Source organism: Punctularia strigosozonata (genome assembly GCF_000264995.1).
Source record: "Punctularia strigosozonata HHB-11173 SS5 unplaced genomic scaffold PUNSTscaffold_1, whole genome shotgun sequence".
NCBI lineage: Eukaryota > Fungi > Basidiomycota > Agaricomycetes > Corticiales > Punctulariaceae > Punctularia > Punctularia strigosozonata.
In genome coordinates, this window is record NW_006767433.1 from 4,394,725 (window position 1) to 4,422,022 (window position 27,298).

General features: G+C 55.1%; 11 protein-coding genes and 1 non-coding gene across 12 annotated transcripts; 5 read left to right on the top strand and 7 right to left on the bottom strand.

The window, feature by feature from the left end:
- Nucleotides 1-183: 183 nt before the first annotated feature.
- On the top strand, nt 184-2,385 carry PUNSTDRAFT_140892 (Clavaminate synthase-like protein; the record flags this gene model as incomplete). Its single annotated transcript, XM_007379511.1, has 6 exons — nt 184-238; nt 305-453; nt 534-889; nt 942-980; nt 1,031-1,930; nt 1,982-2,385. The coding sequence occupies 6 exons, from the start codon at nt 184-186 to the stop codon at nt 2,346-2,348; spliced, it is 1,866 nt and encodes a 621-aa protein (XP_007379573.1). The 3' UTR covers nt 2,349-2,385.
- A 26-nt stretch (nt 2,386-2,411) lies between these two features.
- On the bottom strand, nt 2,412-3,626 carry PUNSTDRAFT_140893 (uncharacterized protein; the record flags this gene model as incomplete). Its single annotated transcript, XM_007379512.1, has 4 exons — nt 2,412-3,091; nt 3,147-3,246; nt 3,299-3,511; nt 3,562-3,626. 4 exons carry the CDS (start codon nt 3,624-3,626, stop codon nt 2,513-2,515), a joined length of 957 nt encoding a protein of 318 aa, XP_007379574.1. The 3' UTR covers nt 2,412-2,512.
- Nucleotides 3,627-4,163: 537 nt separating this feature from the next.
- On the bottom strand, nt 4,164-5,263 carry PUNSTDRAFT_130283 (uncharacterized protein; the record flags this gene model as incomplete). Its single annotated transcript, XM_007379513.1, has 4 exons — nt 4,164-4,718; nt 4,773-4,872; nt 4,947-5,144; nt 5,202-5,263. The coding sequence occupies 4 exons, from the start codon at nt 5,261-5,263 to the stop codon at nt 4,164-4,166; spliced, it is 915 nt and encodes a 304-aa protein (XP_007379575.1).
- Nucleotides 5,258-6,471, bottom strand: PUNSTDRAFT_140894 (uncharacterized protein; the record flags this gene model as incomplete). Its single annotated transcript, XM_007379514.1, has 2 exons — nt 5,258-5,644; nt 5,707-6,471. 2 exons carry the CDS (start codon nt 6,469-6,471, stop codon nt 5,582-5,584), a joined length of 828 nt encoding a protein of 275 aa, XP_007379576.1. The 3' UTR covers nt 5,258-5,581.
- A 143-nt stretch (nt 6,472-6,614) lies between these two features.
- PUNSTDRAFT_49371 (uncharacterized protein) lies at nt 6,615-8,325 on the top strand. Its single transcript, XM_007379515.1, has 4 exons — nt 6,615-7,468; nt 7,522-7,610; nt 7,676-7,842; nt 7,906-8,325. The coding sequence occupies exons 1-4, from the start codon at nt 7,201-7,203 to the stop codon at nt 8,063-8,065; spliced, it is 684 nt and encodes a 227-aa protein (XP_007379577.1). The 5' UTR covers nt 6,615-7,200; the 3' UTR covers nt 8,066-8,325.
- A 951-nt stretch (nt 8,326-9,276) lies between these two features.
- PUNSTDRAFT_124108 (uncharacterized protein) lies at nt 9,277-10,509 on the top strand (the record flags this gene model as incomplete). The annotated part of the gene is made up of 3 exons (XM_007379516.1): nt 9,277-9,348; nt 9,403-9,692; nt 9,744-10,509. The coding sequence occupies 3 exons, from the start codon at nt 9,277-9,279 to the stop codon at nt 10,420-10,422; spliced, it is 1,041 nt and encodes a 346-aa protein (XP_007379578.1). The 3' UTR covers nt 10,423-10,509.
- Nucleotides 10,510-10,595: 86 nt separating this feature from the next.
- On the bottom strand, nt 10,596-12,415 carry PUNSTDRAFT_81173 (P60-like protein). The gene is made up of 7 exons (XM_007379517.1): nt 12,203-12,415; nt 12,086-12,150; nt 11,680-12,032; nt 11,261-11,632; nt 10,957-11,208; nt 10,820-10,896; nt 10,596-10,762 (listed from the first exon to the last, which is right to left on the bottom strand). Exons 1-7 carry the CDS (start codon nt 12,400-12,402, stop codon nt 10,690-10,692), a joined length of 1,392 nt encoding a protein of 463 aa, XP_007379579.1. The 5' UTR covers nt 12,403-12,415; the 3' UTR covers nt 10,596-10,689.
- A 396-nt stretch (nt 12,416-12,811) lies between these two features.
- PUNSTDRAFT_110705 (N2227-domain-containing protein) lies at nt 12,812-14,904 on the bottom strand (the record flags this gene model as incomplete). Its single annotated transcript, XM_007379518.1, has 13 exons — nt 12,812-12,910; nt 13,010-13,116; nt 13,168-13,240; nt 13,299-13,390; nt 13,440-13,588; nt 13,673-13,739; nt 13,794-13,861; nt 13,923-14,005; nt 14,062-14,157; nt 14,375-14,436; nt 14,492-14,615; nt 14,672-14,770; nt 14,818-14,904. 13 exons carry the CDS (start codon nt 14,902-14,904, stop codon nt 12,812-12,814), a joined length of 1,206 nt encoding a protein of 401 aa, XP_007379580.1.
- Nucleotides 14,905-16,104: 1,200 nt separating this feature from the next.
- PUNSTDRAFT_96684 (acetyl-CoA synthetase-like protein) lies at nt 16,105-22,466 on the bottom strand (the record flags this gene model as incomplete). The annotated part of the gene is made up of 25 exons (XM_007379519.1): nt 16,105-16,120; nt 16,172-16,364; nt 16,418-16,589; nt 16,644-16,834; nt 16,889-17,934; nt 17,990-18,246; nt 18,303-18,446; nt 18,504-18,537; nt 18,600-18,926; nt 18,981-19,230; nt 19,281-19,540; nt 19,590-19,647; nt 19,697-19,847; nt 19,901-19,919; nt 19,974-20,138; nt 20,187-20,290; nt 20,348-20,382; nt 20,443-20,525; nt 20,581-20,634; nt 20,689-20,820; nt 21,010-21,101; nt 21,252-21,320; nt 21,552-21,705; nt 21,861-22,006; nt 22,142-22,466. 21 exons carry the CDS (start codon nt 22,464-22,466, stop codon nt 17,458-17,460), a joined length of 3,336 nt encoding a protein of 1,111 aa, XP_007379581.1. The 3' UTR covers nt 16,105-16,120; nt 16,172-16,364; nt 16,418-16,589; nt 16,644-16,834; nt 16,889-17,457.
- Nucleotides 22,467-23,518: 1,052 nt separating this feature from the next.
- PUNSTDRAFT_118087 (4-hydroxybenzoate polyprenyl transferase) lies at nt 23,519-25,144 on the top strand (the record flags this gene model as incomplete). The annotated part of the gene is made up of 7 exons (XM_007379520.1): nt 23,519-23,653; nt 23,707-23,893; nt 23,959-24,076; nt 24,140-24,325; nt 24,389-24,405; nt 24,460-24,711; nt 24,769-25,144. The coding sequence occupies 7 exons, from the start codon at nt 23,519-23,521 to the stop codon at nt 24,864-24,866; spliced, it is 993 nt and encodes a 330-aa protein (XP_007379582.1). The 3' UTR covers nt 24,867-25,144.
- Nucleotides 25,145-25,364: 220 nt separating this feature from the next.
- Nucleotides 25,365-26,223, bottom strand: PUNSTDRAFT_41805 (uncharacterized protein; the record flags this gene model as incomplete). Its single annotated transcript, XM_007379521.1, has 4 exons — nt 25,365-25,585; nt 25,637-25,905; nt 25,964-26,047; nt 26,102-26,223. 4 exons carry the CDS (start codon nt 26,221-26,223, stop codon nt 25,365-25,367), a joined length of 696 nt encoding a protein of 231 aa, XP_007379583.1.
- Nucleotides 26,224-26,900: 677 nt separating this feature from the next.
- PUNSTDRAFT_t7 lies at nt 26,901-26,983 on the top strand. The gene has a single exon. It is a non-coding gene; the product is annotated as a tRNA-Ala (tRNA).
- The last annotated feature ends 315 nt before the right edge of the window (nt 26,984-27,298 follow it).

Genomic DNA, 27,298 nt, shown 5'->3' on the forward strand with positions numbered 1-27,298 from the left:
TCGGGCTTGGTCAAACGGTGTGCCGGTTGAGCTGCAAGGTGCGATCCGAGATGCCTTCAGGCTTCGGAATCATACCTGCAGTGAACGCGTTTCATCACGTGATGTGCCTGTAAGTGTTTCGAGTCGGGCCTGAACCGCGACTGGCCGGACGTACAAAAAAAAACCCGAATACTTCCCATTTCCATGGAGTTCGGGAATATGGGCGGCATGGCCTTGCAAAGGGAAGAACACTATCCTGGTGCGATGCTCGAAGGACTGCTGGAACAATGCACTGTAACTGAGAAATCAGCGCGCTAATCCACAGGCTATGTAACCTCGAAGGGCGACGAGATAGCCCAAGAATCGAGCTCCATTCGACCAGAAGAGTTTTATGCCAGATATATCAAAGCCAGGAGGCCAGTTGTTCTACGAGGAATGTCCTCGCAAGAAGAATGGGCTCGGATGCAAAAACTGGTAAGTACGACAATTGGACGCACGCTTCTGGGTCGCCAATGGCTCAGCACCCAGAGAGAATGACGCTGATCGACTGTTAGGCGGATCTGTCATATTTGAGGCAGACTGCACGGTCGTCGACCGTCAAGATCGAGCCCGTGAACCCCGCAACAGGGACATTCGGCTCAAGCATGCCGCGGCGCACTGTCCTTTTTCCTCGATTCCTCGACATCCTCTCGGACGAGACGCAGCGCGGCAAATGGTATCTCACTACACAATACGAGGAAGAGGATGCGAAGCCAGTGGATCAGGAGTGGAACGCGGACATGGAGATCGTTGATGAAACTCCTGTTGAACTCGATCCTATATGTCCTCCCCCGACGGATGCTCTCGTTGGCGATTTCCCAAGGCGGCCGAAAATTATGGGCAATCTCGTACTTCAACAGTCCAACTTATGGTCAGTGCCGTTTGCCCTTGCCCTTTGCATACGATCAACGTCTTCGCTCAAGGATCGGCAACTCGCCTGAAGGCTCGTCCTCTGGCCTCCAGTTCGTTGGATATTGCTTTATTTTCTCCAGGACTTGACCTAGGATTCTAGTCACGATTTCCATGACAACCTTTACATTTTACTGCGAGGCCGCAAACGCTTCGTCCTCTATCCTCCTTCTGCCTACCCGTATTTGCACCTACGGGGGAATATAGAACGTCTGCACCCAAATGGCCTTCTTTCATACACCTTGCCTTCCGGCCCCACGAAGGTCTCCCTCACATCGCCCTGTGGCGCAGCTACGCGAGCTGATGGTCTCGATCCACTCGACGCTGCGACATGGCGTGTGCGATATTGGGACCGGAAGATGCAGGAGATGAAGGCATCAGCCAAGGCCTCGACAGCAAATGGACTAGGAAAGAGAGCGTCATCGAAGGCGCTCGCGAAGCTGCAGGAGCGTTACGAGCGTGCAGTGGACGATATGATGATGCTGCAGCTTGATGAGATGGGCAGTGAAGGCGACGAGGAGATGCTTGACGAAGAAGGGGCTTCAGGCGAAGATGCTGAGGAGGAGAGTGACGAAGATGCCGAGCCACTGTTCGGCAACCCCGACGCGGAGGATTCAGACTTCGACGACGACTTCAGCATGGGCGACGATGCAGAAGATATCATCAAGAAGCTTGGGGTAGAAGAAGATATAGAGGACGGCGAGGACCAGGAACCGCCGTCGTTCTCGCGCATTGCGGCATCTGCGCTCCACCGTCACCTTGGCTTAGCGACCAATGATACCTCCTCCAACGCGCAGTTCGGGAAGCAGTGGAAGAAAAAGAAGGATAAGCACAAGGCCAAGCCCGATCATGCAGTTAACGAACTTCTTCCCTTGGCCGGCTGCCCTCCGCCTCTAGTGGTTAGCCTTGAGCCTGGAGACATGCTGTATCTGCCTACAAGCTGGTTCCACGAGGTAACGTCCTCGTCAGACGACAACGGAAGTACCCATATCGCTTTCAACTAGTACGTTCCGATCCTTGGTCGTGCACCTTATCTCCTATTGACATTTCCCAGTTGGTTTCACCCTCCGGACGGTTTTGTGGCCTCGTCGCCGTCGACGGATACGGAAGAGTGGACGGGTATTGACTGGGAACGTGGTAGCTTCGAGCGCCCCTATCGAGACGGCGAAGTGTGGGAAGAGATCGCCTTGGCTGTGGAGAGCAAGATGGATGAGTTGCTTGAGCAGCGACGCTCGATGGACGGTATGAAGCCCACAAACAATGAGAAGAGAAAAGGGGAGGCAGAAAGGAAGATACGGGCCGCTGCGCACGGCGAGAAGGGGAAACCGGGCGGTGAAAAGCTATCAAATGTCGGAACGAAGCAAAAGGCCTCTGGTAGCGGTGGGGAAGGTGGGCCAATGAAGAAGAAGAGGACGGGCTAGGACGATATCCATGACATATTGCTGCTGCTTTCATCGCATGGCGTGTATCGTGACTTTTGTTTTCTCGGGAATGGCATAGAGGAAAATTTATACATGTGCAGACTTTACAAGTCCATACTAAGAAGATCATGAACAGTTCCGGGAAGACCTCACCCTTGTCCTCGTCAATCGTTGCTTTGGGCCAACAGGTCTTCCCAAGCGGGCAGCTTGAACATCGCTGGTAGCTTCGCCCATATCTCCTGCCTAGTACTTTCGTATTTCTCCTTTGCCACAGTCCTGCACTGGTCGCACAGGCGTCGATCCCAGCGTTCCCACCATGGGTCCAATGCGCCGAGGTTGGAGAAGCCACCCCACAGCGCCCTGTAGATCGCAAACCGGCCCTCGTGGCATTTTTGCGTCGTCCCGCACCCGGCCTTGGGCTCGTCGCTCTCGAGCCATTCCACGAAATCGCTGGCTGCGCACGCACGGGAGATGTCCTCCTTGCCCACGACGATACGCGCGCGAAGGTCGCGGTCGTTCAGAAGTACAAGGCCGGCGTCATATTGGCGCCCATACATGATATCCGCGACGGGGCGAAGGGAACAGGCGTACAGCGCGGCGGGAAGGGCTATGGAGATGTCATGGCGCCACAGGAGGTCGGTGGCTAACTGGGTGACTCCGTCTTCGTCCTCGATTAAGGACCAGCCATCGTATGCCTTATCCCATGCAGCGAGGGAGCAAGGGAGTTCATGTCGGAGGCGCGACTGCGAGCGGGTCGGGCGTAAGATGATGGCAACAGGTAGAAGAAAGGATACCCACTTCAGCTTCTTCTTGCAGCTGCTTGATGCCGTACTTTTTGCCGAAATCAAGGAGTGCAGCCACAACGGAGATGCGCATAGGACGACCGTGATCATAGTAGCTGCAACGCCCGGGTGAGCACGATACCCTGTAACACAGCTAGGGTGGCGAACCTTCGTTGCCCGTACAAGGCTTTCAAAGCATGCTCAGTACTCTCCTCGGCGTCATGAATCGTGACAACTGGGCATCCTTCCTCGACCGGCGCATCCGAGGGTGTGGCGAGCAGGAAGAGGTCGCGAAAGACGTGCGAGTGCTTGCTGAGGATAGACTTGTGCACGCGAAACCGTAGGTTCTCCGCTTGCAGGACGACGTTTCCGTCCAGGTACCTGAGAAGGATACATGACGAACGAGCCAGCTAGTGGTACCCGATCCTTACCAAACGTCGAGGCTGTTTGCAACTACTGGGGGATGACGCTCGGACTTATAGCGTAGAGTGGCCATGACCACGACAGTGCGATGGACCGCAGATAACTTGTTGGGGTCTTCAAAGAGCGCCCATTCACGTCGGTGATGGTCCCTGCGTCAAACTGGGAATCGAAGGTAGCGCTCATCATAGCTTTGAGGTGTAAGTGGAAAGGAGCGACAGTGATCATCACGAATCTGCCCGCCTTGGGAGCATTCCCCAAGCTTCGCACATAGACTCGGTGACCAGGAAACAACGCACGGGAAGGATTGATGATCGACGAAGACAGATGGCAATGCGAACAATAATGATCGAACTCGTGCAGAATCGTACACAATTCAATGTATTGGTAGATGACAATCTATTTACGTAACCAGGTTATCTGTGCTTTCTTACTATTAGATGGCTCCTACTTACACGCACCGCGCACATATTAACGGCGTTCATATGTCCTTTCAGACTGGCATAGAAGGAGACTTGTAGTTTTACGATCTTCCTAAGCCCGGCCTAAGGAAGCTGTAGTTTTTAGGAAGATCTGCACCTTACATACGTCGGGCACATTCAGATGACCCTCATCAATCGTCCTCGGGAAGCTTGAATATCTCCGGCAGCTTCGCCCATATCTCCTGCCTCCCGTGTTCGTACTTGTCCTGCGCCACTTCCACGCACCGAGCGCACAAGCGTCGGTCCCAGTCCTCCGACCACGGATCCAACGCGGTGTGCACGGAGAAGTCGTCCCAGATCGCCCTGTAGATCGCAAACCGACCCTTGAGGCAGGACGACTTCGTCGCGCATCCAGCGTGAGGCGAGTCGCTTTCCAACCATTTGGAGAATTGGCTGGCGCTCCACGCGCGAGAAATTTGATCTTTGCCTACGACGATGCGCGCGCGAAGGTCCGGATCGCTCAAGAGGACGAGCTTGGAGTCGTACCGGCGGCCGTCCATTATTTCTACGACAGGGCGGAGGGAGCAGGCGTACATCGCTATTGGGAGGGCGAGGGAGACGTTGTGCCGCCAGATGAGATTAGTGGCTAGCTCGACGATCCCATCCTGTTCCTTGATCACGGACCAGCTTTCGCTTGCCTTGTTCCATCCATCGAGTGTGGACGGGAACTCCAGACAAAGTCGCGACTGCGAGGAGGGCTAAACCTGGATCGGCACAAAGTAGAAGGAAAGTGGGCGCACTTCGGCTTCTTCCAGGAGAGGCTCGATGTCGTATTTCTCGCCGAACTCGAGGAGTGCAGCTACGGCGCATATATTCATCGGACAGTCATGATCATAGTAACTGCAAGCTTCGCGGTGAGTATATGCTAGGATAATGATTGTCTACGACGACAAGAAGACCTTCGTTGCCCATACAAGGCCTTCAGTGCATGCTCTGTGCTCTCTTTGCCATCGTGAATCACGAGGATCGAACATCCTTCCATGACTGGGGCCCCTTTGGGTACGGCGAGCGAGAAGAGATCTCGGAAGACGTGCGAGTGTTTGCTGAGGATCGATTTGTGAACGCGGAACCTGAGATTCTCCGCCTGAAGGATGATGGTTCCGTCCGGATACCTATAGCTAACATCGGTATATAGTCGACAAAGATGCAAGTGAACGTATACTACTCACCAAACGTCGACGCTGTCCGTCACGACCGGATCACGCTCGTACTGGGTGCAAGAAGTGGGCATGACGGTGTGTTGATCGCAAGAGACAAGCCAGGCTCTCCAGGAAGCCTCCATCGACGGTATGACGTGATAGCTGGACGTGCCGAAACCTAAGCCAGTGCTCGCCATAGCTTGGAGAAGTGGACAGGAGTCGAGGGTAACATCGCCCTTGGTTCAGCACCTTCCGGCCTTTCTCCCGAGCTTCGACCTTCGCCTCGACGCCTCGACGTCCAGGTAAAACATATGGGGATAATTCACGAGGTTGGATAGTAACGCGACAACACCTGAGCCGTATGGTACTGCTTGCAATCCATTGTAAAGCACAATCTGTAGGATGACAATCTATGTGCGCAACCAAGCTGTCTTTGCTATCTTCTTTAACCTCTTCTGTTCCTTAAACCTCTCCTGCGGTAAACAAATACGTGAGCAAACCGACGGCGAGTATCCAACCAGGATAACAAACGAACCAGATCCTTCTTCGTAGGCCGCTTCCTTTTCTTCCCGGCCTCCTCCTCCTCCTCCTGCTTCCGCCGCTCTACATCCTTCTCCCACTGGTTGACGTCAAAGTAGAACTCGCTCATACGCTTCGCGCGCTCGTACTCGCTCAGGTGCGTCGGGTCGCGCGCGTGCGTCTTGGCGAACGCGCCCGTGCGTGCATTGAACTTGGCCTGGAATGCATACGCGCCTGAAGACCCACCGGGGCCAGCGAGCAGCGATGGATCGAGGTGGGCGAGCGAGGGGTCGATGCCCTGCGCGAGAGCGGCCGCTTGCAGGGCGTCGTACATGGAGGTGGAGGTGGAAGCAGGCGTCGAGCTGCCCTCGCCTTTATCTTCCGCGTTAGTGTCAGGTGCTGATGTCGAGGTGGACGTCGAGGCGGAGGGCTCGAGCGGGTTCGTCCAGGTCGTCTCTTGGGTGACGGCGTTGTAGAAGTAGTAGGCGTTGTACTGTGGGGCCCAGACGGCCTGCCACGTCCCAGGATCGGGTGCAGGAGTCGCGCTCGAGGAAGATGGCTCTACCGAGTCATTCTTCTGGGTGGATGCCTCCTCTCGGTCGTTGGTCGCGTCCTTGTCGGCGTCGGGGGGAGAACCAGAGCCGGAGCCAGAGTCAGCGTCAGAACCACCTTTCTCCGGAGTGGCGGCGCTGGCCTCCTGGACCAATGTGGTGTCGGCGACGGCCTTGTCCCTGGGGTCGGTGGGGGAAGGCGAACTCGCTGGACTTTCGTTGTCGGCCATGGTGGAGAGAGCGAACGCGATGGTGGGCGCTTGATGCAGCTCGTTTCCATCTCCGACGTGCCGATGGGCGCTTGTTTGCGACGCGGCTGCAGGCCACAGGCAGTCCGAAGCTAATATCAGCTGCAACCCAGCACCTCCTCCACCCCCTCGAGCTCTGTCGTAAACGCCCTTGAGTCCGGATCCATCAACGTGCGGCTGCCCTACTGGCTTCGGCACCGCAACGAGCGATCTGCCCGGATCCTGAGCGTGAACCTCAGGTGCTCGCCCCCGAACGCCCGGATATCATCTCCTCTTCGCTGACGCACTCCCGCTCCTTGGCATCGATTTGCCTCACAAACCAGCCGTGCTAGATCTGTCTACCGATCTGAGGAACCCGCAGACCCTTGACGGAGCCGACGTCTCCTGATCCGCACCTCATCGGCGAATCCCCCTGAACACCACACGCAAACGAGCATCCCCGGTCAACCGGTCATGGCCGACACCCCTTCCTCCTCGCAATCTCCCCCCTTTCCTCCTTCGACGCACGGGCCACCCGTCCTTCCCCTGCGCTCGGCCCTCAAGCGTTCCACCTCCCGCCCAGACTCGGGTTCCATCCACTCGTACTCCGGCGGCGCCTCCACCCCATCCTTCGCCTCGCCCTCCTTCCGCCCCTTCGCCGGCCCGAACCTCGGCTCGACCCCGTCGCTCAACCTCCACCCGAGCTCGGCCGCGACCCCGCTCGGCTCGCCGATGCACCCCGCGACCCCGCTGCCCGTCGCGGCCGGGTACCAGCCCAAGGTCTCGTTCGACACGTTTGAGAACGATTCGGCGAGCATGTTCTCGTACACGCTCCAGGTGAAGAGCGACGGTTACGTCCGCGGACGGAATACGCGCGTTTACCTCTGCGCGGCGAGCAGCGACGCCAGCGGTAGCCAGGCCCTTGATTGGGCATTGGAGAACCTTGCACAGGATGGGGACGAGATCATCATCTTTCGCGGCATCGACCAGGACGATCTGGGTAAGGGCGTGTCCTGTTCAGGCGTAGTCCGTTGTATTCAATGCGGACTTCAGACAAGGATCACGAAGTTGTACGCGAAGAAGCTCGTGAACTCCTGCGCCTAGTACAGGAGAAATGCGTGGAGTACGACCCTGACCGCAAGGTACGCGGCACAGACCGCGCGCACCTGTTTTTTCCCGACTGATCGTCTCCGTTTCGTTCCGGCAGTTATCCATTATAGTTGAATTCATCGCGGGCAAGATCACGGAGACCATCGACCGGCTTATCGCGCTCTACCGCCCAGATTCGGTCGTAGTCGGTACCCGCGGCCAGCGCGGAATGATGCAAGCCTGGGGCGCCGCGTTCGGCGCGCCTGGCGTAGGCAGCGTATCCAAGTCCGTGTCTCTTGTCTCTTCTCCGACGCGTCGTTCCTGTCACTCAACGGGCCATCTATCCAGATACTGCCTCTCGCGTTCGCCGGTGCCCATCATCGTCGTGCGCCCGGAGAACAAGGTGCGCAAGGCGCAGGCAAAACGGCGCGCGAATCCGAAGCGCGGGACTCACTTTACCATCGACGAGCTCGCGGGCAAGGGATCCCTGCGCGTCAAGGAGAAATGAACGGAGATGCCGTGAGCCTTCAGCTACGTGGACGGGTGCTCCGTCGGCACCGTTCGGTTTTGTGGCGGATGTTGATGGTGCAAGTGAGATTGGCGGGCCTCGGTGCAACATGTACAGTACAAGACACGGATATCATATAGCGCAGTCCGCGGAGTGTAGACGATAACTGTACGGTTGTAAACTCCACGGGGATGGGGACTGGTCTGGTGGCGTACCTGACCGTCTTTTTTGTGCCTCACCAGGAATCTTAGGTGCTTACGTCGATGTGCCGTGGTCTTGGTGATCTTTGCCGCGAAGACCTTCGTCCGATGTTGCATGCCGTGCTGTTGCCGTGCTGCGCCAAGTATGTTCTGATTTGGAACAACTGCAAGTATTGCGAATCAGGGCAGTTCTTCCTCTCAAACACAAGACAGCATTGTTCACGAAGTGTCCGAGGTCCATGGAGGCGTCAGAACTTTTGTAAGTGAAGCACAGTTAGACATTCCGTTGATCGGGAGATTCAACGAATTCAAAAGATGGAACACGGACGATTGCCGCGCAATATTGTTGGTGGTCTCACCGAATGAACTCGAAAGACACGTATATGGAACGCGCTCATTCAAAGCGCATATACTCATATCTATGCACACGCAGGCACCGAGACCTCCGGATCCGCTCAATTTGAGCATGTAGTCAAATCCATCCACCGCATCCGACGACCAGGAGTATGTTACTCTCGAGGGGGTTGGCGCCGGCGCCCAGGTACATGGCGGTGCAAATGAAGAAGATAGGAGCAGCACGCGGACGGGGACAAGCAGGACAAGCAGCTGTTACCACCTGGGCCCAGCAGCATCCTCGGATCACCAGTGACCACTAGCCTGCCTCTCAGACGGGCCTCTAAGGGCGCGGGCGAGCGGAACAGGGGTCCGGAGGAAGCCAGGTGGCGGTGCAGGGGAAGATCGAGATTAGATCTTTCTTTGCCCCTGCAGCGCTCACTGGCCGCCATACCGCGACTGTTACGGCTTCGCCGCTACTCCTATCAAGTAGCGGGGAAACCGTTATAGTCGCAGCATCCGGCTTGGATGTTTAGCCACTACCACCTCCGTGCACAGGAGCTCGATGACGGACCCACCCCCTCCCGAACCACCGCCTCATAAAGCAGATGGCCAACAAAGAATCTGGCAATCAGACCGTATATCCACCCCCTTCCCTTCACCCCGACCAACGCCAACATGCCGCATACTCCTGCTGTCAGCTTGAAGCGCGGACGATCCATGAGCCCAAGCGTACTCCCCGAGACTGTCGTATGTTATGTCGTTACTTCATGCACATTAGCTCTCGCTTACGTTCTGGCGCAGGTGCCGTTGAAGCGTCGACGCCACTCCACCGTCCCGCTAGAGTCAAGGGTCGAACCTGCCGACGTCTTTCGACGCTCTGACGAATTTTGGCTCGACGATGGAAATATTCTGCTCCAAGCAGAAGATCTGCGCTTCAAGGTCCATCGCTCCGTGATCATGATGCACTCGAGTTTCCTCAAGAACGCCATCGTCCGCCTGAAAATCAAGCCCAATGACCCTCGGCCTATTCGTCTCGAGCGAACGGCAAAAGAGGTCGAACACATGATCCGAGCGATATACTGCACCGGCAGGTAAGCTCGCCATCTCGCCCTGCAAAGACAGTTATTCACGGAACCCCACAGTTACTTCAATCGTCGGCAACCGATGACGGTGGAGGCGCTCTCGGCCCTCCTCCGCACGGGTACCGCATACGATATACCTGTTCTGCACCGCGAAGCCGTCCAGCGCTTGCAGCTCAGCTTCCCCTCCCACCTCGCCGGCTTCGATCGCGCGCTCGCCGAAAAGACGGCGTCCACTCTCATCGTCCCGTATAGGGGCTTCTTCTTCGACCTCATCAACCTCGCGCATGAGGCAAAGGTTCCGTCCGTACTCCCCGCGCTCTACTATCTCGGCTGCAAGAAGCTGAACGGCCTCCTATACGGTTACCCACGCCCAGACGGCACCGTCGCCCGCCTCCTCCCTGCGCTACTCCCAGCCGCGATCGCGGGCCGTGCTGCGTTTCTCCGGACGCAGGCGGCACGTTCCTTCACATGGCTCTTTGACACCTACGACGACATCCCGGACTGCGTCGAGGACTTTTGCGCCGACTCCCGTCGGGAGGTGCTAAGACGCATCTTGCCCGCGATTCCAGACACAGTAATGGGACTCTCGCGTTGGGTGATGCCACCTGCCCCACTCTGCGACGAATGTGTCAGGCGGGCGAAGGAAGTGCATGAAGGCGAACGTCAAAAACTGTGGGAGCAGCTACCCACTCTTCTTGGTATGGCGCCCTGGGATCGACTGAGGGAACAGGAAAATTGATTCAAAAAATGGTGTTCAACTCACGACGCCTAGCAAAAATGACTTGCTCTCGATAATCTGCTGTACTCTTCTATCGTTGTAAATCGGGTATTGTACTCTGCTATCGCTGTAAACCTGGTATTATTGTAGATCGGTTATTATTAATCTCGCTCGTAACCTTATCTCGCAATTCACCCTTATCAAAATATTTCGATTGATGCAAGCGGCATGTCCGCGAAAGCCGGTTACACATATGGGGCAGGTAAAAAATCGGAGGAAATGGTGAATCTAATTTTCCCGGTCGAATCGTTTATATGGATGCTTCTCGTACTCCTTGGTCTTCGCCACACGTTTCTTTCCGCTGCGCGTACAGAGTATGTCAGATCATCCGTCATAATGATACAGTCTGCGAACGTACTTTTGTTGCGCGGTGGGCTCTACTAGCCCGCGATGCTGGAGGCTGAGGAAGCGGTCGCGGAAGAGATTTCCCTCCGGCTGGTAGGACGAAAGAGGTGGTCAGTGACGGGAAATCGGAATAGCCAGGGATAAATGGACCTTGAGCGCCCTGAAGCTCTCGCTGAGTTCTTCCCCGAGCTGCACTTCCACCTCGCCTTCTCTCACGACGTGCTTGCCGACTTTGTGTCCCGCGAGTCCACGCCTTAACCTCTCTTGCCTCGCCTTCTCTCTCTGCTCGCGTGCTTGCTGGCTCGCAGAGCGTGTGCTGTCAACGGATGCTCTTAAGGACCGCGCCATAGTGATCGACGCAAGGAGCCGCTTCTTCGCTGTCTTCTCTGCGAGAGCACGTTTCTAAAGGGGAAAAGTCGATTTTGCATTGTGATACGGTTCAGGATGTACATACCTCTTCGCGCAACTTGGCAGCCCTCGCCCGGTCTTTCTTAGTCTTCCTTGCGGGCACTTTCTTCGGCGCCGGAACCTCTGTAGTGTCCTCCTCGCTCTGATCGTCGTTCGCCTCCACGTCTTCCACCGTCATACCAGCCGGAACACCTTCCTGCACCTCCGCATTAAGGTTCCGGATCTTTTGTAGCCGCGCGTTCCACTCTTCGTTCTTCTGCGCCTCTTGCTGCCGACGCTCCTCGATTTCGTGCGCTTTTCGGAGCAGCTCTTGGTGCGCGGTAAGTGCAGGGTTGTATGACACCCCTTGGTGAGGCTCCGCAATGGCTGGCAGCTCTATAACACGTCTCGGATGAGTGTGCACGGTCGGGGGAGGCGCCTGAAGACGGGTTCAGCTGATTACACTAACGAACGCAAGGTATATACCTTCGGTTTGGCATTCGAGGATGGACGAGGGATTTCCTCCTCAACATCGTTCGACTCCTCCTTCGTCTCCCAGACGTTGTACCCTCCGCTGTTCTTCACTGCCTCGCTGACATCTATCGTCGCGCTTCCCGCCCCAAGCTCGGTAGGGTCGACATAGCTGTTCAGGGGACCCTTCCGTAACTTCTTCGCTGTCCTAAGTAACCTCGCCTTCTCTTCATGGCTAAGCTTCCTCTTCTTGCTGTCTGACGGCGTAGTAAAAGTGCGCGAGGTGACTGCCGGGACGGCGGATCGTTGAGCAAGGAGTTGGGCCGACATAAGAGCCTTTGTTGAGAACCGTGGCAGGGCCTTGCGCACTAGAGCCCATAACCTGTCAGACTAGGATACTGCAGAAAACGAAAACCTCTACCTGCGTCGTCTCCCTTCACGTCTACTTGGAAAAGCTCCTGATTGGTCTTCGACTGTAAAGTGGACCTGTCGCGGGTACATCAAGCGCACAGCGCCAACATATCATTTTTCGGCCTACCCTGTTATCCTCTCCTCGGCGCGTAAACCCTCTAGTGCCTCTTCCACATCTTGTAGATCGACATTTTTCCTCCAAGCACGTTTTCCTTTGCGACTTCCTTGCGTATGCTGCGACGGAGCACCAAGTGAAGAGCTCAACGTCTTCGGTTTCGTGATGGTTCTCGTAGCACGCTCTGTTTTAGCACTCGCAGTTTTGGCCATAGTCGATATGAAGACGGTCCGGGCGTCGAGGCGAGAAATGGGGAGAGCACAGCCACTCATCACACCTTCAGCAATTTCAAGACTCCGCGAAGCTCGCGCCCGCAGTTGGATCTCGAGAGTTCACTGATTATTCCTTACAACCGTATCTGAAGCGCCTACAACCTGATTGCGTGTGTTCGAGGCTAAGTTATCAAAAGAAGTAATGACCCCTCAATTTAATGGGCCTCACGCATATCATCCCACAAGACGGAGCTTGCAGAGCACCTGATGTGCACAGACTTCGCATCCAAAGTCAATGTACACGCCCCATGTAGTCCCCATGTAGTACTTATCATTGATAATTGTTAGGTGTCATAGCTCGAGTCGTTCCATTGCACGGTATATAGATGACTGGGATATGAACACACATTCATACTTCCTTCGTGGCAGTCCAGAACGCAGTTTCATATACATATCCAAGCATGCTATTTGCGTCGCTCGTATACGTCGTCTTGATGGTGCGTTCATTCTGGTCAGGCATGGCGATTCAAATTCCGTTGGAAAGGAGCAAAAACGTATCCAATCGTAAGTATAGGAAACTTGTGCGCAAGTAGTTAATTATACTCACGGCGAGTTTGAATCCGAGTTTACGAGCTAGGAGCTTTACTTCCTCGAGATCGAGCTCTACCGAAGGATCGTTCGTCGTATTGTTCTCCCAATGCCACAACAAGGGACCTGAGTGAGTACTTCAGCGAAATTATGGACCCGTCGCATCAATGGTCTCACCGATATTGATCCATATTCCACCAGGTGCGAGAATGTGATGCATAACCCGCAGATAATTCACGATATTTTTCGCCTGTGTTTTTTCCGCATATAACATGCACACGGTACATTGAGAACGTTGAATTACTCACTGTATCAATGAAAAAGCAGGTAAGGATTGCATCCCATTTTCCTTCATTGGACTCATCTGGATTGTCCGGACCATATACCTCCTCGAAGTCGCCTTCGTGATGTTCAAGAAATAACAAGCTGAATGGAGAAAAAACGCGCACCCGCTACCAGGCTGAAATCACTTCCTTCAGGCAGTGCACTCGGAAGGACATCCGGTATGGACACAGAGCGAAGTAAGGAAGCGCGATCGGTGACGTTGGAGAAGGAATGGACGTAAGGGTAGATGGTGTGCGCGTCCACAGACGTTGTCCTGCGGAGTCGAATGGCGAGCGTAGTTGTTAGGTTTTCACCGTACATGCTGCAAGTCAGAACAAGTTTTTTATGATGCTCGCACCTATTCAATATGAAATACGAAGACAGCAACATATAATGCGAAAACTCATTGCCTTGGCAGGCGAAACCTGTAGCATTGTGAGATATTGTACGAGAGCCGTTCAATGCAACTACACACTAACCTAACCGAGCAACGTCCCAAGCCAGCCGACCTAGACCGGCTCCAGGTACGAGAACTCGAAAGTTCCTTCTGAATGTTGCAACAAATATGCTTCAGATCGTAGCATTCATTCATATTCATATGTACCAACCGCTCCTCGGTCGGGATGTCCCCGAAATGCGCTAGCAATGCGTCGGTCATGGGCTTATAGCAAGCCTCCCTCTCCACTTCGCCCTACAGGGGAGGACGGTATAACAGCACAAAGACGCGACTGAGAAGGGTATTCTTACCTCCGTCGTCCAGTCTCTGACAAACTGCTTGATCGTGCTACGCAGTTTATCCATGTCGAATTCAGTCGGTCTATACCTTGGCCTACGGCTCCGTGTCTGGATAGCGACATCCGAGTGCGTCTGCGAGTGCGTCGTTAAACGAGTTAAACACAAGATATTGTTTCAATTAAAAGGGACGAACTTGGCCGTGATCATGAGCAGGTGGTGCATCCGAGAACAAACTCGGACGTCCAGACGGCAGGATTGTGGGGTGTGTTACGCTGGTGTCGCTATGAGTATGCGCGTCTTGCGCGATTCTCCCAGGTGGCGTTGCGCCATGAGAGTGCGAATGCGAGTGCGAATGACCTGGCTCATGCCGCTGTGCATCCGCCCGATCTATATCTATCATCGGTCATCTTTGACACAATAAACATGGAAAGGGGGGAAAGACCTGGGACATCTATCGATAGATCTTCTTCATCGGTCACATCGTCTTCGTCCATAGAACCAAAAATCTCGGGGTCGGCCACGATCATGCTCAAAAATTCAGCATTTTTCAGTATTGCTTCGTCTACCTGTCTCAGCTGTATCACAAAGGATTGGATTGATATATCACCGCAGCGAAGCTGACCTCGTTTATTTTGGTTCTGTACCCCAATTCCTCGAGGATGTCTCGATCTCGCCGGGGAAGCGTGAAGAAGTCCTTTCGTCTCTTGTTGTTTGCGGCTAGCTGGATTGCGAAGTTAACTCCGCATATAATTGTGAGGGCCTTCTTACCGCATAGGGGCCATATTGCTTGAAGGTCTCTACAATATTAGCGAAGTGGATCTGCTCTTCCAGCAAGTCCTCTTGACTGGGGGGCATGACTTTGCCCTCCGTCCAACGGTATTGTACGCAATTAATGCAGCAGCAGCCGCTCTTCTTATACTGCCAAGGAAGCACGAACGTGCCGTATTACCGAAGAAAGCGGGCAGAAAGGCGTGAGGCAAAGCTTGAAACCGTGAGATATACCACGCCCTACCCAGCTTACCGCCTGACATCTCGGGGAACGCTCACCCCTTTGATTCCTTCAGCACGCGTCACATAGCTTCCGCATACAGTTTTACGTCAAACCCGCCCGAACGCGCATGGGGGCGAGGTACAAGGATTCGACAGGCCACATGCACGAGCACCGCGATGGGCTACTACCGTCTACATCACAATTACAGCAACGACGTCTTCGACTGTTTTCTATTCGGCAAGATACCCGTTTGGCCAATACCTCGGAGGTTTGAGGTTATAAGCATCCCATTTCGTCATCGTACTGGAGCGATGGAGAGTAGGAAGTACCGCATCCTGCCAGTGCCAAGTTATGCGTAGACACGATCCCATATGGGACCAAGTACGAGGGCGCGAGCCACGCTGCCTTGCGTGTACGAGCGTATAGAGTCTCACCATATCGCAAATGCAATCCCGATAGCGCCTCATGTAGCATACGAGCAAGACGGAGTCCAATGAGGCAGAAGCCATCTGCGCGCTCTACCTGGCGTATACAAAGCCGCTACGTGCGTTCGCATGGTATACTGAATACGGAATGCTCTACAAGCGGATAATCAGCGGATCGCCGTCTATCACTCGTCGCCGAGAATGTCGGTATCGTAAAATACATGCATATGTCGCTCCATGTGGACCAACCGGGACCTTATGGTGCATCGCAGTCGTTGTGAGTATCGTTTGAATGCGATTCGGGAATGGCTAACGATAGGTCCGGTGTTGACCAGTAACTGGGATCTCGGTGAGAAAGGCGTTGCATGCAAATGTCGTTCACGGTGACCTGGGTGTTGGCCTATCGGTCAGGGTCAACGTAAGGCAGCTATATGTTACGAATAAATAACGGAAGCATCGGCGCGCTCCGTAATGAATGGCTCTGATAAGCGCGAGTAAAGGATCGAGTTGGCACAGGCGAGATATATGCGAGGTCGATGCGGTGGGCAGAGTGCACCCTCCGGTGGCGATGCGTTGGCTGAGACGCGAAAGCTCTGGGGTCAATACCGGTCATCCTGGTTTCTCTTGTCCTCTCGGTTACGCATAGTTCACGATGGTATGTTCGCACTACCATTGGTACTGTACCCTTCCTGACTTGCTCCTGTAGGCTCGTAATGAGGAAAAAGCGCAATCTATGCTGTATCGCTTCCGCGAAGCCCAAGCGGCTGAGCTGGGTTTGGGCACCCGCGCAGACAGAAGACCGAAGATGGCCAGCGCCTGCAAAAGTCTTCGGGAATGTGAGCGGTGGCGAGGAGAGATTCTCCGGGAGATCAGTCGGAAAGTGTCAAAGATACAGGACGGTATGACAGAGAGCCGCGATCCTTAACCGCTCTTACTGACTCGCTTTACAAAGCCGGTCTTTCCGACTACGAAGTGCGAGATCTCAATGACGAGATCAACAAGCTTCTCAGAGAGAAAAGGCATTGGGAGAACCAAATCGTTGCGCTTGGAGGTGCCAACTATAGGAGAAATGTCGCCATGTTGGATGACGACGGAAGGGAGGTACCAGGGACGAAAGGATACAAGTACGTCACCCCCATTTATGACTAGCTGGCAGCCTCTTTGACTAGAGTTTCAAGATACTTCGGTCGCGCCAAAGAACTTCCTGGTGTGAAGGAGCTGTTTGAGAGCAAGAAGAAAGATGAAGAGGAGGAAAACCTTGCCTTCAACTTCTATAAAAAGTTTTTGAACCAAGGCCCTGCTTACTACGGAGATCTGGACGAGACCGATGGAACTCTACTGGAGTTCGAACGGGTCGCAGAGGAAGAAGGTGCGCTCGTAATCCGTTCGCTACGTTTCTGACCACTGACCGACGACCTCTCAGAGTGGGAGGACGCGTACAATAACCTGCGCACTGTACTTGGCTTGCCTTCAGATGAGCCAATACCCAAGCTTCCGCGACCAGAAGCTCCGTCGGTGGTGTCACCAACCGACGGTTCGCCGCCCTTATCAACGGAAACAAAACGTAAAGCGCCGGACGAAGATGGCGACGTTGACATGACCACCGCGGACTCCGACAAACGCGCGAAAACCGACACAGAACCACCACAGGCAGGCGATACCGTTGCCGCTGACGTCGCAGCAGCTGCGCACGCCCGTGCGGCCGCTGCATACATATCGTTCCTCTCCCCCGATGAGCTCATGCCTCCGAAGCTGCCGTCCCGGGAACAGATGGAGGAGATACTCCTCAACCTCCGGAAGAAGGCGCTAGTCGACGAGTACTTTGGATAATGCTCGGATTGTATGGATTCGTTCTCGATTGTGTATTGGTACATCTAGTGAACTAATATAAAATGTCTACATGCAGTCATGAGATCCATTGGAAGTCATCCCTTCCGCGCCGAAATGCTGCGAATAAATAAACAAGAAGTGGCGTGATACGTCGCAGGAGATTCAAAGCTTTCTCTTCTTCCCTGTGGGCGCCTCGGTGGAGGCCGGAAGGAAGCCTCGTTCGCGCCAAGACTTCATCCACAAACGTGCGTCCTGTGGTTTCAGCGGTGCAAGCTTCTTCAACGACGATGACACCTGGACGGCCTCGGAGGTGTCCAGTCGAGGGACTCCGAGAGGCTCGCGGTCGGGCGTCGCTGCGGCTTCCTGGAAGAATTGCAGGAGTTGAACAGCTGGATGGGCTGCGGTCTTGTCTGCGGTGCGATGATCGCCGGTAGCATGATCGTCGACAGCATGAGCTTTTAGCCGACCCAACCAGTCACGGTAGGGTACAATGGGCACAGCCAAATCCTCGGCGATCGGCTTGAGGAGCGCCGACCAAGTTACGGGGCGAGGATGTGCGAGGTGTAGGACGGGTTGAGAAGCGTTGCGCATCTCGACGAGCGTTTCCGCCGCCGCAGCCAGTGGGACCCATGATACATGCTAGAGCGTAAATGGTTAGCAATTTCACCATACGGGGAATGGCATGTGTACGCACTCCTTGAACATCAGGCAAGCATCGTAACGCGAGACTAGACTTGACAAGGGCAGGGAACCATTCACGTTCATTCCAATATCCGGATGGGCCATTGCTCAGCTGACCGGCACGCACGATGACAGGGCGAAGAGCGGTGTCACGAGCAGCAGCAGCCAAGACTTGCTCTGCTACGTACTTGCTCTCGCTGTACCCGGCACCAACGGCCAGCATGGCGTTGTCCACGGGCCTTTCAGGTACCAGGTCCCCTGCGTCAGGGTCTGTAGGCAGGTACACTTAGTCGCGGAAGAAGAGCGACGAAGGTGGTTAGACTTACTACGAATCACTCCAACGGAGCTAACGAAGATAAGCCGAGGCGGTTCAGGACGTGGTGACGACAACGCGATATCAATCAGTGTCCGCATTGCAAGAACGTTAGGCTCGAACGAGCTTAGCGGGAGATTGAAGTTGACGGCCCAAGCTGCCGATGAATCTCATCAGCACGGATGGTCAAAGATCTTATCAGCTGATATCGCACCATTATGTACGATATGCGTAATCGTGCATCTCATCTGCGAATTTGTTGCTTAGTTGAACAAGCAGTGCAAACTTAGCGGAATCGCGCTCGACTGACCTCATCGTAGAGTTCATGCGGGATCCCGAAGCCCGGTGCTGCTGTCAGGTCCGCCTCCACGAGGATGCAACGTGGCGAGGAGGCCAGCTTCTCGTCCAGACCCTGATTGGCGAGTGCGGCGCGTTGCCTATCCAGGAGACTGTCTGCACTCGGCGCGGACCCACGAGAATGCGATTTGCGATTCAGGGCATAGACGCGCGACACTTTCTTGGAGCCAAGCAGATGGTGGAGGATGTTGCATCCTAAACCGCCAGTGCTCCCGGTCAGCAGCACCACATCGCCCGTTGGGAATTGGTCAGCGGAGAGCCCCACCGAGCTCCGACGAAACTTCCTGATAGCACTAGAAACCTTCTTGAGACCCCGTAGTTTTGCTGGAGAAACGGGGCGCTCTATCGGTCGCTTAGGGAAGGATGCGGAGTACTTCTGGACCATCTCGTGCATTGCTCGCACTCTCGCCGAGGTGGGATCCGTGCCGAGAGGCAGGTCGTGAAAGATCGCGTAAACCAAGGAGGAGAGCTTGGCGATGGACGGGTTCTCAAACACCGCAGTTGTAGAGACTCGACTCGCATAGGCGTCCGAGGTCTGACGGAGGCCGCGACACAATGCCCCCCGGATCCATGTTGCCTGAAGGCTGAAGAATTATCAGGTCACGTATCGCACATGTGGGTGAAAAGTTGGTACCTGTCACAACCGTGCTGGAAGATATCGGCATCGTCCTCCACGACTTGTCCGAGAACGGACGAGACCACCTGGCGGACGAACGAGTGAATGTCCTGGTTGGTTCGGAGGTTTGGCGTCGGCGCTGCTGCCGACATGGAGGCCTGTGCACTGGAGTATAATGCCTTGATTTCATCTTCATAGGCAGCTATAATGGCCGGTCGCCGAGGGGTGCCTTTCCCAGTATATGTGAACGGCTTGGAAGGTGACGCAACGAGAACCATCTATGAGTCGGATTCAGTACGTGCTAGCACAGGGCGGAGACGAACTAACCTCCTTGAACAGCCTGGAATGTTGTGGGGCAAACGCATTCATGCGCTCGACGGTTGGCCTTTCGATCCAATCAGCTTATGTCAAGCCTAAACAGAGGCACAAATCACCAAATCGTGCTGCGGAAATCGTCCAGCAAACGCTTGTCGAGTGGATCGAACGCATATTCTTTCCTTGGGTCGACGATGACCCCGTTCTGGAATTGACCACGACCAAACATGACAGCAGCCTGAATATGGGGATCCTGGTTTAGAATACTCTCTATCGAATAGTTCGATCAATGATGTTCCGCAGAGCCGAAAACGGGCACCTACCCAGAGGGCCTGGGTTAGTCTATTGTTGCCCAATTAGCAAAACAGGTGGCGGATGTGATCGAGAAAACATTACCTTTTCTCCGGTCGACAACATGATCTGATCGTCGGCTCTTCCAAATACTTTGAATAATCCGGATTTGGTAGGATCAGGGTGCCGTATGAGCAGGTCATTCGTATCGAACGCATCACGCGAATCCACCTGGGTGTTCACGACTCGAGGGTGATGAGTCTCGTGTGACTAAATAGAGGTACGGTTTAGCGATCGTCATTGCTGGCAGGGAGGGACACTTGCGGTGAGTATTAATTGTACGACGCCATCCGCATAAGACTCGAAATGCGGGCGCGTGTGAGCAGACAAGGCGAAATACTCCCAGTCCTTCCCGAGAGAATCTACGTGCGGCATCGTAAGTAAAATTCCGGATATGACCATGCACAAAGATTACGCACTGGGGATAAAACGGCTCAGGACCCCGCACTCCGTGCTGATAATCATCAACACGGGATAAGACAAATTTATGTCGGGTGTTGAGGAACAACCATACCTTCCGTAGTTGGCCAGCACTGTGACACCTTCTGCGGCGAGGTAATCGCCGACTTCCTTGTTGAGGGGCCCACCGCCGTACATCTACAGAAGTAGGGTGAACAAAAAGGGGCGATGCGCGTGTTGAAAACGAGCCCACCACGCCCTTCATCTTCTTCATGTATTCCACCTTCTGAGGGTCTCGAGCCCATGCCTGTGCGGAAATGAATCGACCCCGTTCTGTGCGCAAGTGATAGGTATGTCTTACTTCGATGAACGCCGGCACGCAGCAGACGACCTCGGTATTACTCGCGACGGTGCCCTCCCAAACATTGATAGGGTTGGGGATCGTTGCAGGCGACGCAGGCTTGAACACCGACATGCGCACGCCACATGATGCCTATATTTCCGGCCATCACGGAAGTATGAGCGCGGGGAAACATTGCCAAAGAGAGACAGGCCATCACTGCAGAAGGTTCCGCAGGTCGGTTCTATGGGTACCCGCGGTTTACCCACGGAAGAAGCGCTTATGGATGCGAGGGGATCGCGATCCCACATAATGACACGAAAGGCGGGATCAAACACTCACCGCGATGGCAATTTGCAACATCCCCATACCGTGCGAAAGGGGCATAGAGTGACATCCCATGATGAGGTCCGTGAGGTCCGCATCTCCGTAGACTGACGACGATGATCAGCGCTTGCCTGCGGCAATATAGTAGAAGAGAGGATGAGGCGAGGTGTGCACTCGCGTATCAAAGCGGAGAGTTCTGGCTCGCTCGGAGGCAGGACGAGAAGTGCACGGTGAATGACGAGGAGCGAAAGACCCACATGGAATAACTGATAGCTCAAGCAGTCCTTGATGCGAGTAGGTCACCGGCTTCGGGAACGCTGTGGATCCTGCACACCAGAATCAATCGTAGCGTCAGCGACCGGATGAGAAGTTCTAATGCCATAGCAAAACTGGATAGACACCGGCTTCCAGGGATACGGGAAGGAGAAAGAGTGGCGTTCTTTACGCAGCACCGGCGGTTCCCACTCGCGACGGGTCGCCATATGACGCCACAGGGCGCGTGAGGGACCACGAAGCACAAGGAGAAAGGACGTGCGCAAAGGAAATGTATCGCGTACCGGAGGAGTGAAGGATAAACGCCGGTCGGTCCAGGTCCAGCCGTGGAATGGGGAAGCGTCGGTACTGCGCATTCTCGATGTCAACGCTCGAATAGCCGGAGTCGCTTGTGGTGTCGCTCGAGGCCTCCGAAATGCGTTCGGTTGGGAACAGGTCCTCAAAGATGGGGACATGCGAGACCCTGGGCATCGCAGGATTCTGATCATCGCACGCGGATCCATCATTCAGGGCACGCAGAGATGCGTCCGCCTGTGAGGGCAATCATGAGCTGGCGGTGACAAGAGCTCGCAAAGCCACACGCGGGTAGTTACCAGACTCTGAAACGCGGGCTCCCTGCCAATGAGCAAGTGCGTCACGCCCGTCTTGCGAAGCAGGTGAGCGATCGCGACGGGCGAGTTTCGGGGCGACACCGGAAAGATCGCGTGGCCCGTCATGAGGACGCCTACGAAGGTGCAAACTGTGATACCACATGGGTGAGCGGGGCGGCCCGAGAAGATGGAGAACACTGATCGTACAGTACGTGACGGTGTCTGTGGCGGACGGACGGACGTCAACGGTGAAACGGTTCCCCCGAGAGCGAGGAGAGACTGACCTGTGGCGGCGAGCACGGCAATGACCGGTTTGGGTCCGCTCGACGCGTCGGGAGGGCCGCGGGGATCCGCGACGAGTTCAGAGACGAGAAACGCGGCCTTGTGCATCGCTCGCACCGCGTCGTGCATGGAGATGGTTCGGACGTGCGGAGGATCATCCCGCGCGGGGTCGTCGTAGAGAAACAGGGTGTGGTCGGGGTTGTGATCGAGGTGCCAGTCGTAGAGCTCCGGTACGGTGAGGACGGCGGCGCCGGGCTGGTGGCGATACTGGGGCGGGAGGCGGAAGCTGCTGGCGAGCGCCTGGGTGTGGGGGAGAGAGGCGAACATGGCGAAGGGGTCGGGGAGGGCGTCGATGGCGCGCACGACCCGGAGGGTTTTCTACGCCGGACTTGACTGCACTCGCCCATGTCTCAACAAGTGTTAGTGCAACTCGGCAACTCGCCAACGGCTGCACCCCCTTCTCCGCCCGTCCGTATCTCGATCGTGGGAGTCCTGACGCATCACACCACCGCGATGTGACGCCTGTCACCCAATCCGTCACGCGTCGGTTGTGCCTAACGCGGTTACTAAGTTAATTCTTATCCCAAGGAACGGCTCAGCCCTCGCCGCCGCCCACCGGCTTCTAGAGAGTACTTGTGCGACCAGAGCGCCCTAGCGCAGCCTAGCGTGCCGGCAGCGGGGGCTAACGTGTGTATTCGCCCTCACAACCGCCCACAGTTCATGCCCATTAAGGCAGTATGGGATGGTCGCCACGGCCTGCGCGTCATTGATCCCTTCGACGGCAACACACTCACCGGCGGAAAACGGACCAGAACCCCGCCCCCCTCCACCCAGGAATACCAGAGAAGTTTCTTATCCACCTTGCATCCCTGCTCATCCTTTCTGCCACTCACCTCCCAGACGTTAGCCTGCAGCGTGTCTTGCAACGTGTTCCGCCTGAGGCTTGAACGACATATGTCATGCGCCTGTGGCAATCTTATCTGTCTGCTAGTCAGAATCGCAGCAGATCAGATCGTCGATCACGTTCGGAATGTGAGCCAAGTCCCCGAGAAATCGGGTCCGGTCCTGGGGGCCTCGCTCTTAATTGCCTTAGAAGGTACCCATCCCTTGTCTTCTCGCGTTCCTGGAGGCGCATGCCATCAGAGGCGATCAGCCTAGAGACAACATCTCTTTCCCGTCGTAAATTCGCAGCTCGATGCTGACATCCCGGGACGCGGCCAGAGCTCCGGCCATCCGCGGACGTGCATCGGGTGGCTGGACCACTACCCCTCTCGCGAGCACGGATAAAAGGGGGACATAAACATGCTCCCAGATCCCCACGACTTGAGCATATTTTCTTCCGTCGTGGTCCTTCACCTTCGCCCCTCCTCCTTTCAAAGATGTCCAACAAGCACGAGCAGACCCCGCTCCTTCATGATGCTGAGGCAAGCAGGCTCGCCATTCCAGTGAAATGGCCCCTGTATTACTTCCCCGAGCGTGTACGACCCTACCTCGAGCTCATTCGCCTCGACAAGGTATGCCCCCTGTTACAGACACCCCTCCTTGGAGATTGATCGTCGCCTTGCAGCCTACCGGCACCAAGCTTTTCTTCTGGCCCTTTGTTTGGGGCTTGACCTTGGCCGCCTACCGTACGGGTCTGTCAGAGACTACCTACGCTCTGGAGCTCCTGCGCTGCCTAGTGTCTGCGTTCATCATACGTGGTGCTGCCTGCACGATCAACGACATCTTTGACCGCGAGTTCGACGCCGGCGTTGGTGAGCTCTCATGTCCGCTCTCACGTCGGGATTATTTTTAGACTGACGCACATTCTTCACAACAGAACGCACTAGAGTCAGACCGCTTCCTTCCGGACGCATCTCCGTCCGCGCCGCGACGATCTGGGGCATTTCGCAGCTCGCTTTCGGGGTCCTCTTCTTCAGCCTTCTCCCGCCGCTCGCGTGGGTGTTCCCGCCCTTTTGTCCTAGCCAAAGTTAAACCTAATCACCGTTCAAATATCATAGCTTCTGCGCAGCCGTGATCCAACTTCTCCCGTTGAGCTGCATCTACCCGCTACTGAAGCGCGTGACGTACTGGCCGCAGGCATGGCTCGGCTTCACCATGAACTTTGGTCTGGTGGCGGCTTGGGCGACGGTCTCTGACACTATGGACTACCGTCTGATGGCTGTCATGGTCGCCGGAGGTTGGTGGTGAGTAACGTCTTTCGCAGAGTCAGCGTCATTTTAGCTAATCCACTCACGCCGCGACCTCAGCTGGACAATGTTGTATGGTGAGACATATGTCATTCGGTCATGTGTGGGGCGGGGAGCTGACACTTCCGTAGACACGATTTATGCCTGCCAGGACATGAAGGATGACGTGAAGGTTGGCGTCCGATCCACTGCCCTTCTGTTCGGCACGTGGATTCGCCCCCTCTTGATCCTCTGCGCTTGCGGCTTTGCGGCAACGCTGGCTTATGCCGGCGTTCTTAACGAGCAAGGCATGCCCTACTTCGCCATCACGGTTGGTGGGACGGTGGCGCACCTCATCTGGCAGTTCGCTACAGTTGACCTCGACAACCCGGAGAGCTGCTGGAGTCAGTGATGATTTCTTACCCGACTTCCGTGCTCGTCATGCTGATCATCACATGCAGTCAACTTCAACCGCAACGGCCAACTCGGCTGGATTGTCTGGGTCGGCCTCGCCGCCGATTATCTCCTCAAGATCCACGACATCACTCTCGCGTTCTAAACGCTTCACGACTCCGTCACCTTCACGAACGATCGGGCCAAACGACTTGTACATATCGGCCGAACGATTAAATACGCGCTTACGATCCGTACCACCACCCGAACAGACGAAATGCGACGAAAGGCCTGGAAGAAAACTTCCGCACACATTGCTACGATGCTGTGACAATGGCCTCCTTGTACTATGGAGATGTTGTATAATGCCTCTGCTTGCATGTACCCCCTCAACTATTGTAATGCGTGTATCATTATCACGAAAATTTGAACATCAAACACGACTATCTTCCTGTCCTTATCCCAGATGATGCTCGTGAGCCGCGAAATTATCAGATGATCAGACATCTTCATTACGGGGACGTCACCAGAACTGCCCGCTAAGTATAAACAATGTCCGGTTTCACTACGGCTGAGCCGGCCCTTGAGACAGCAATACGTATCATAGCAATATCAATGGTCGGAAGAGAACAAAAACTGGCGACGGTACCAGATCGAAGGCCCTTCAGACGGAAAGATGGTCAGACCTCTTCACATCTGAATACGCATAATCTGCGTTGATCATGCCCTCGGAGCTTGGGCGAGAGCCTGAAGGGGTCGGGTCGTACTTGTAACCAGAACTGCCATAGTCGTCTCCCGACGTACGACTGGGGAAGACGACGCCCACGGCATCTTCCCTCTCTTCTTGGAGATCGATTTGGAACCGACGAACCACGGCCCATGCATCTGAACCATCACATGAGCATGAAGCAGGCAGAAGAATGCATTAGTGCTGACACAGCTGCAAACAGATGGGTATGGCGGTGAGCACCACGAGCTCAATCTTCCCCGTGGTCGTGGCCAGTGCGGCGCCCTCCTTGTTGCAATCCGTTCCCTCGATCTGGACGCGCTCCGCATTACATTCCGCGATGAACTTCGCCTTGCTCTCCGTCAAGACCGTGACGAGGAAGAACACCACGGTGGCGACCTGAAGCGCGAGCTCGACCGCCAACATACGCGCGTAAGTCTTTACGAAGGAAAGCTTCTTGATGCATGCGCCGACAAATCTGCGTCATCCTGTGTGTGAACAAGCGGCGGTCTCGGGCATTCAGGCACGCCTCATACCCGAAGAGGGAAACCAAGGCGATGACGCCGTAGACGCCGGCAGTGAGACCACCAGCAATCCTCCATCTGGTCGTCAGACTATCTCTGTGCGACGATGATCAGGAATGTCTCTATTAAAGATCGCGGAGATGAACGGACTTCTGCTGAACGGTGATGACAGTAAGGATCACAGCCGCGAAGGCGCTCCAAGCTGTTTGGAGTCCGGTAATAAGGGCCGCCCCGAGTCGAACAGGAAGACACAAGAGAAATGTACGGCCCATGTCGGAAGGATGTGCAATTCGACCTGTCCTACGTATATGCGGTTCGGTGAAGTGAGGCTGCCCTGGAAAGTCCATATTACACTCGAGAGGTGTTGCTTATGTAGATCCTAGATGGGACTGCTATCACCGCCCGGCGGGCCATGATTGCCAGCATACGATGCAGTCGTTCGGGTGACATGGCAGCGCCAGAAGCATTGCCATGGGGCATTTCGGGGCGCAGACCGGCCACACTTGTAGGACAGCATAGGAGGCGCCTTCACGGACACCGTGATCCAATGTCTGGAAGCTATGGCATAGTTTGTTCGCCGGCGAAGGATGCAGTACCCAAAGGCAAGGGCTCAGGGAGCCAGGCAAGATGGAAGCGCACGGTCCTGATGGCAAGCATCTGAGAGTCAGAGAAGCATTAAGCCAGCGCTGCGGGAAAAAACACGATGGATGACTTGGAAAATCCGCATCACGAAGGTGAACGCCAAGGAGATCGTTCATGGTGAGTCGAACAGTCTTTTCGATGCAATCGACAGAGCATGGCGCGGTCAGCTACGAGAAAAGGGCTGGCGCCGAACACGAAGAGCTTGAGTTCGCTTTTTGGAAATGGGATGAGCTTATCAGTGGGGCAGCCGAACAGCCATAATAAAAAAGAGGATTTATCTTTATTTAAAAAAAGACGTGTCATATGAGGGCACTTGGCACAGTGGTAGCGCGCATGCTTCGCATTGAGCGAGCTTGCATGAGGTCGGGAGTTCAATCCTCCCAGTGTCCATGTTTTTACGACACCCTATCAGGGAGTGGCAACGGTTGATACCGGTTAACGGACCCAACTAAAGGGCAACGATGATACCGGATGGAGGTAAGGCGCATAGTTTCACCCGCGTGTCAATCCACAGCAGAGCAGCCACGCACGTCGAACGGTTTCACCACTGGGCTTCGTCTTTATGAAAGCAACGACTTCGTTCTCCTACTCCGGATCCGTTCAATGGCATGATCGCGGTGTAGGTCTCGTCTCCAGCCGATGCTTTACCAAAGCTTTACGTGACGTGTTCGCCGTGCGTCTTCGACTTTGCTCAACCCGCAAAAA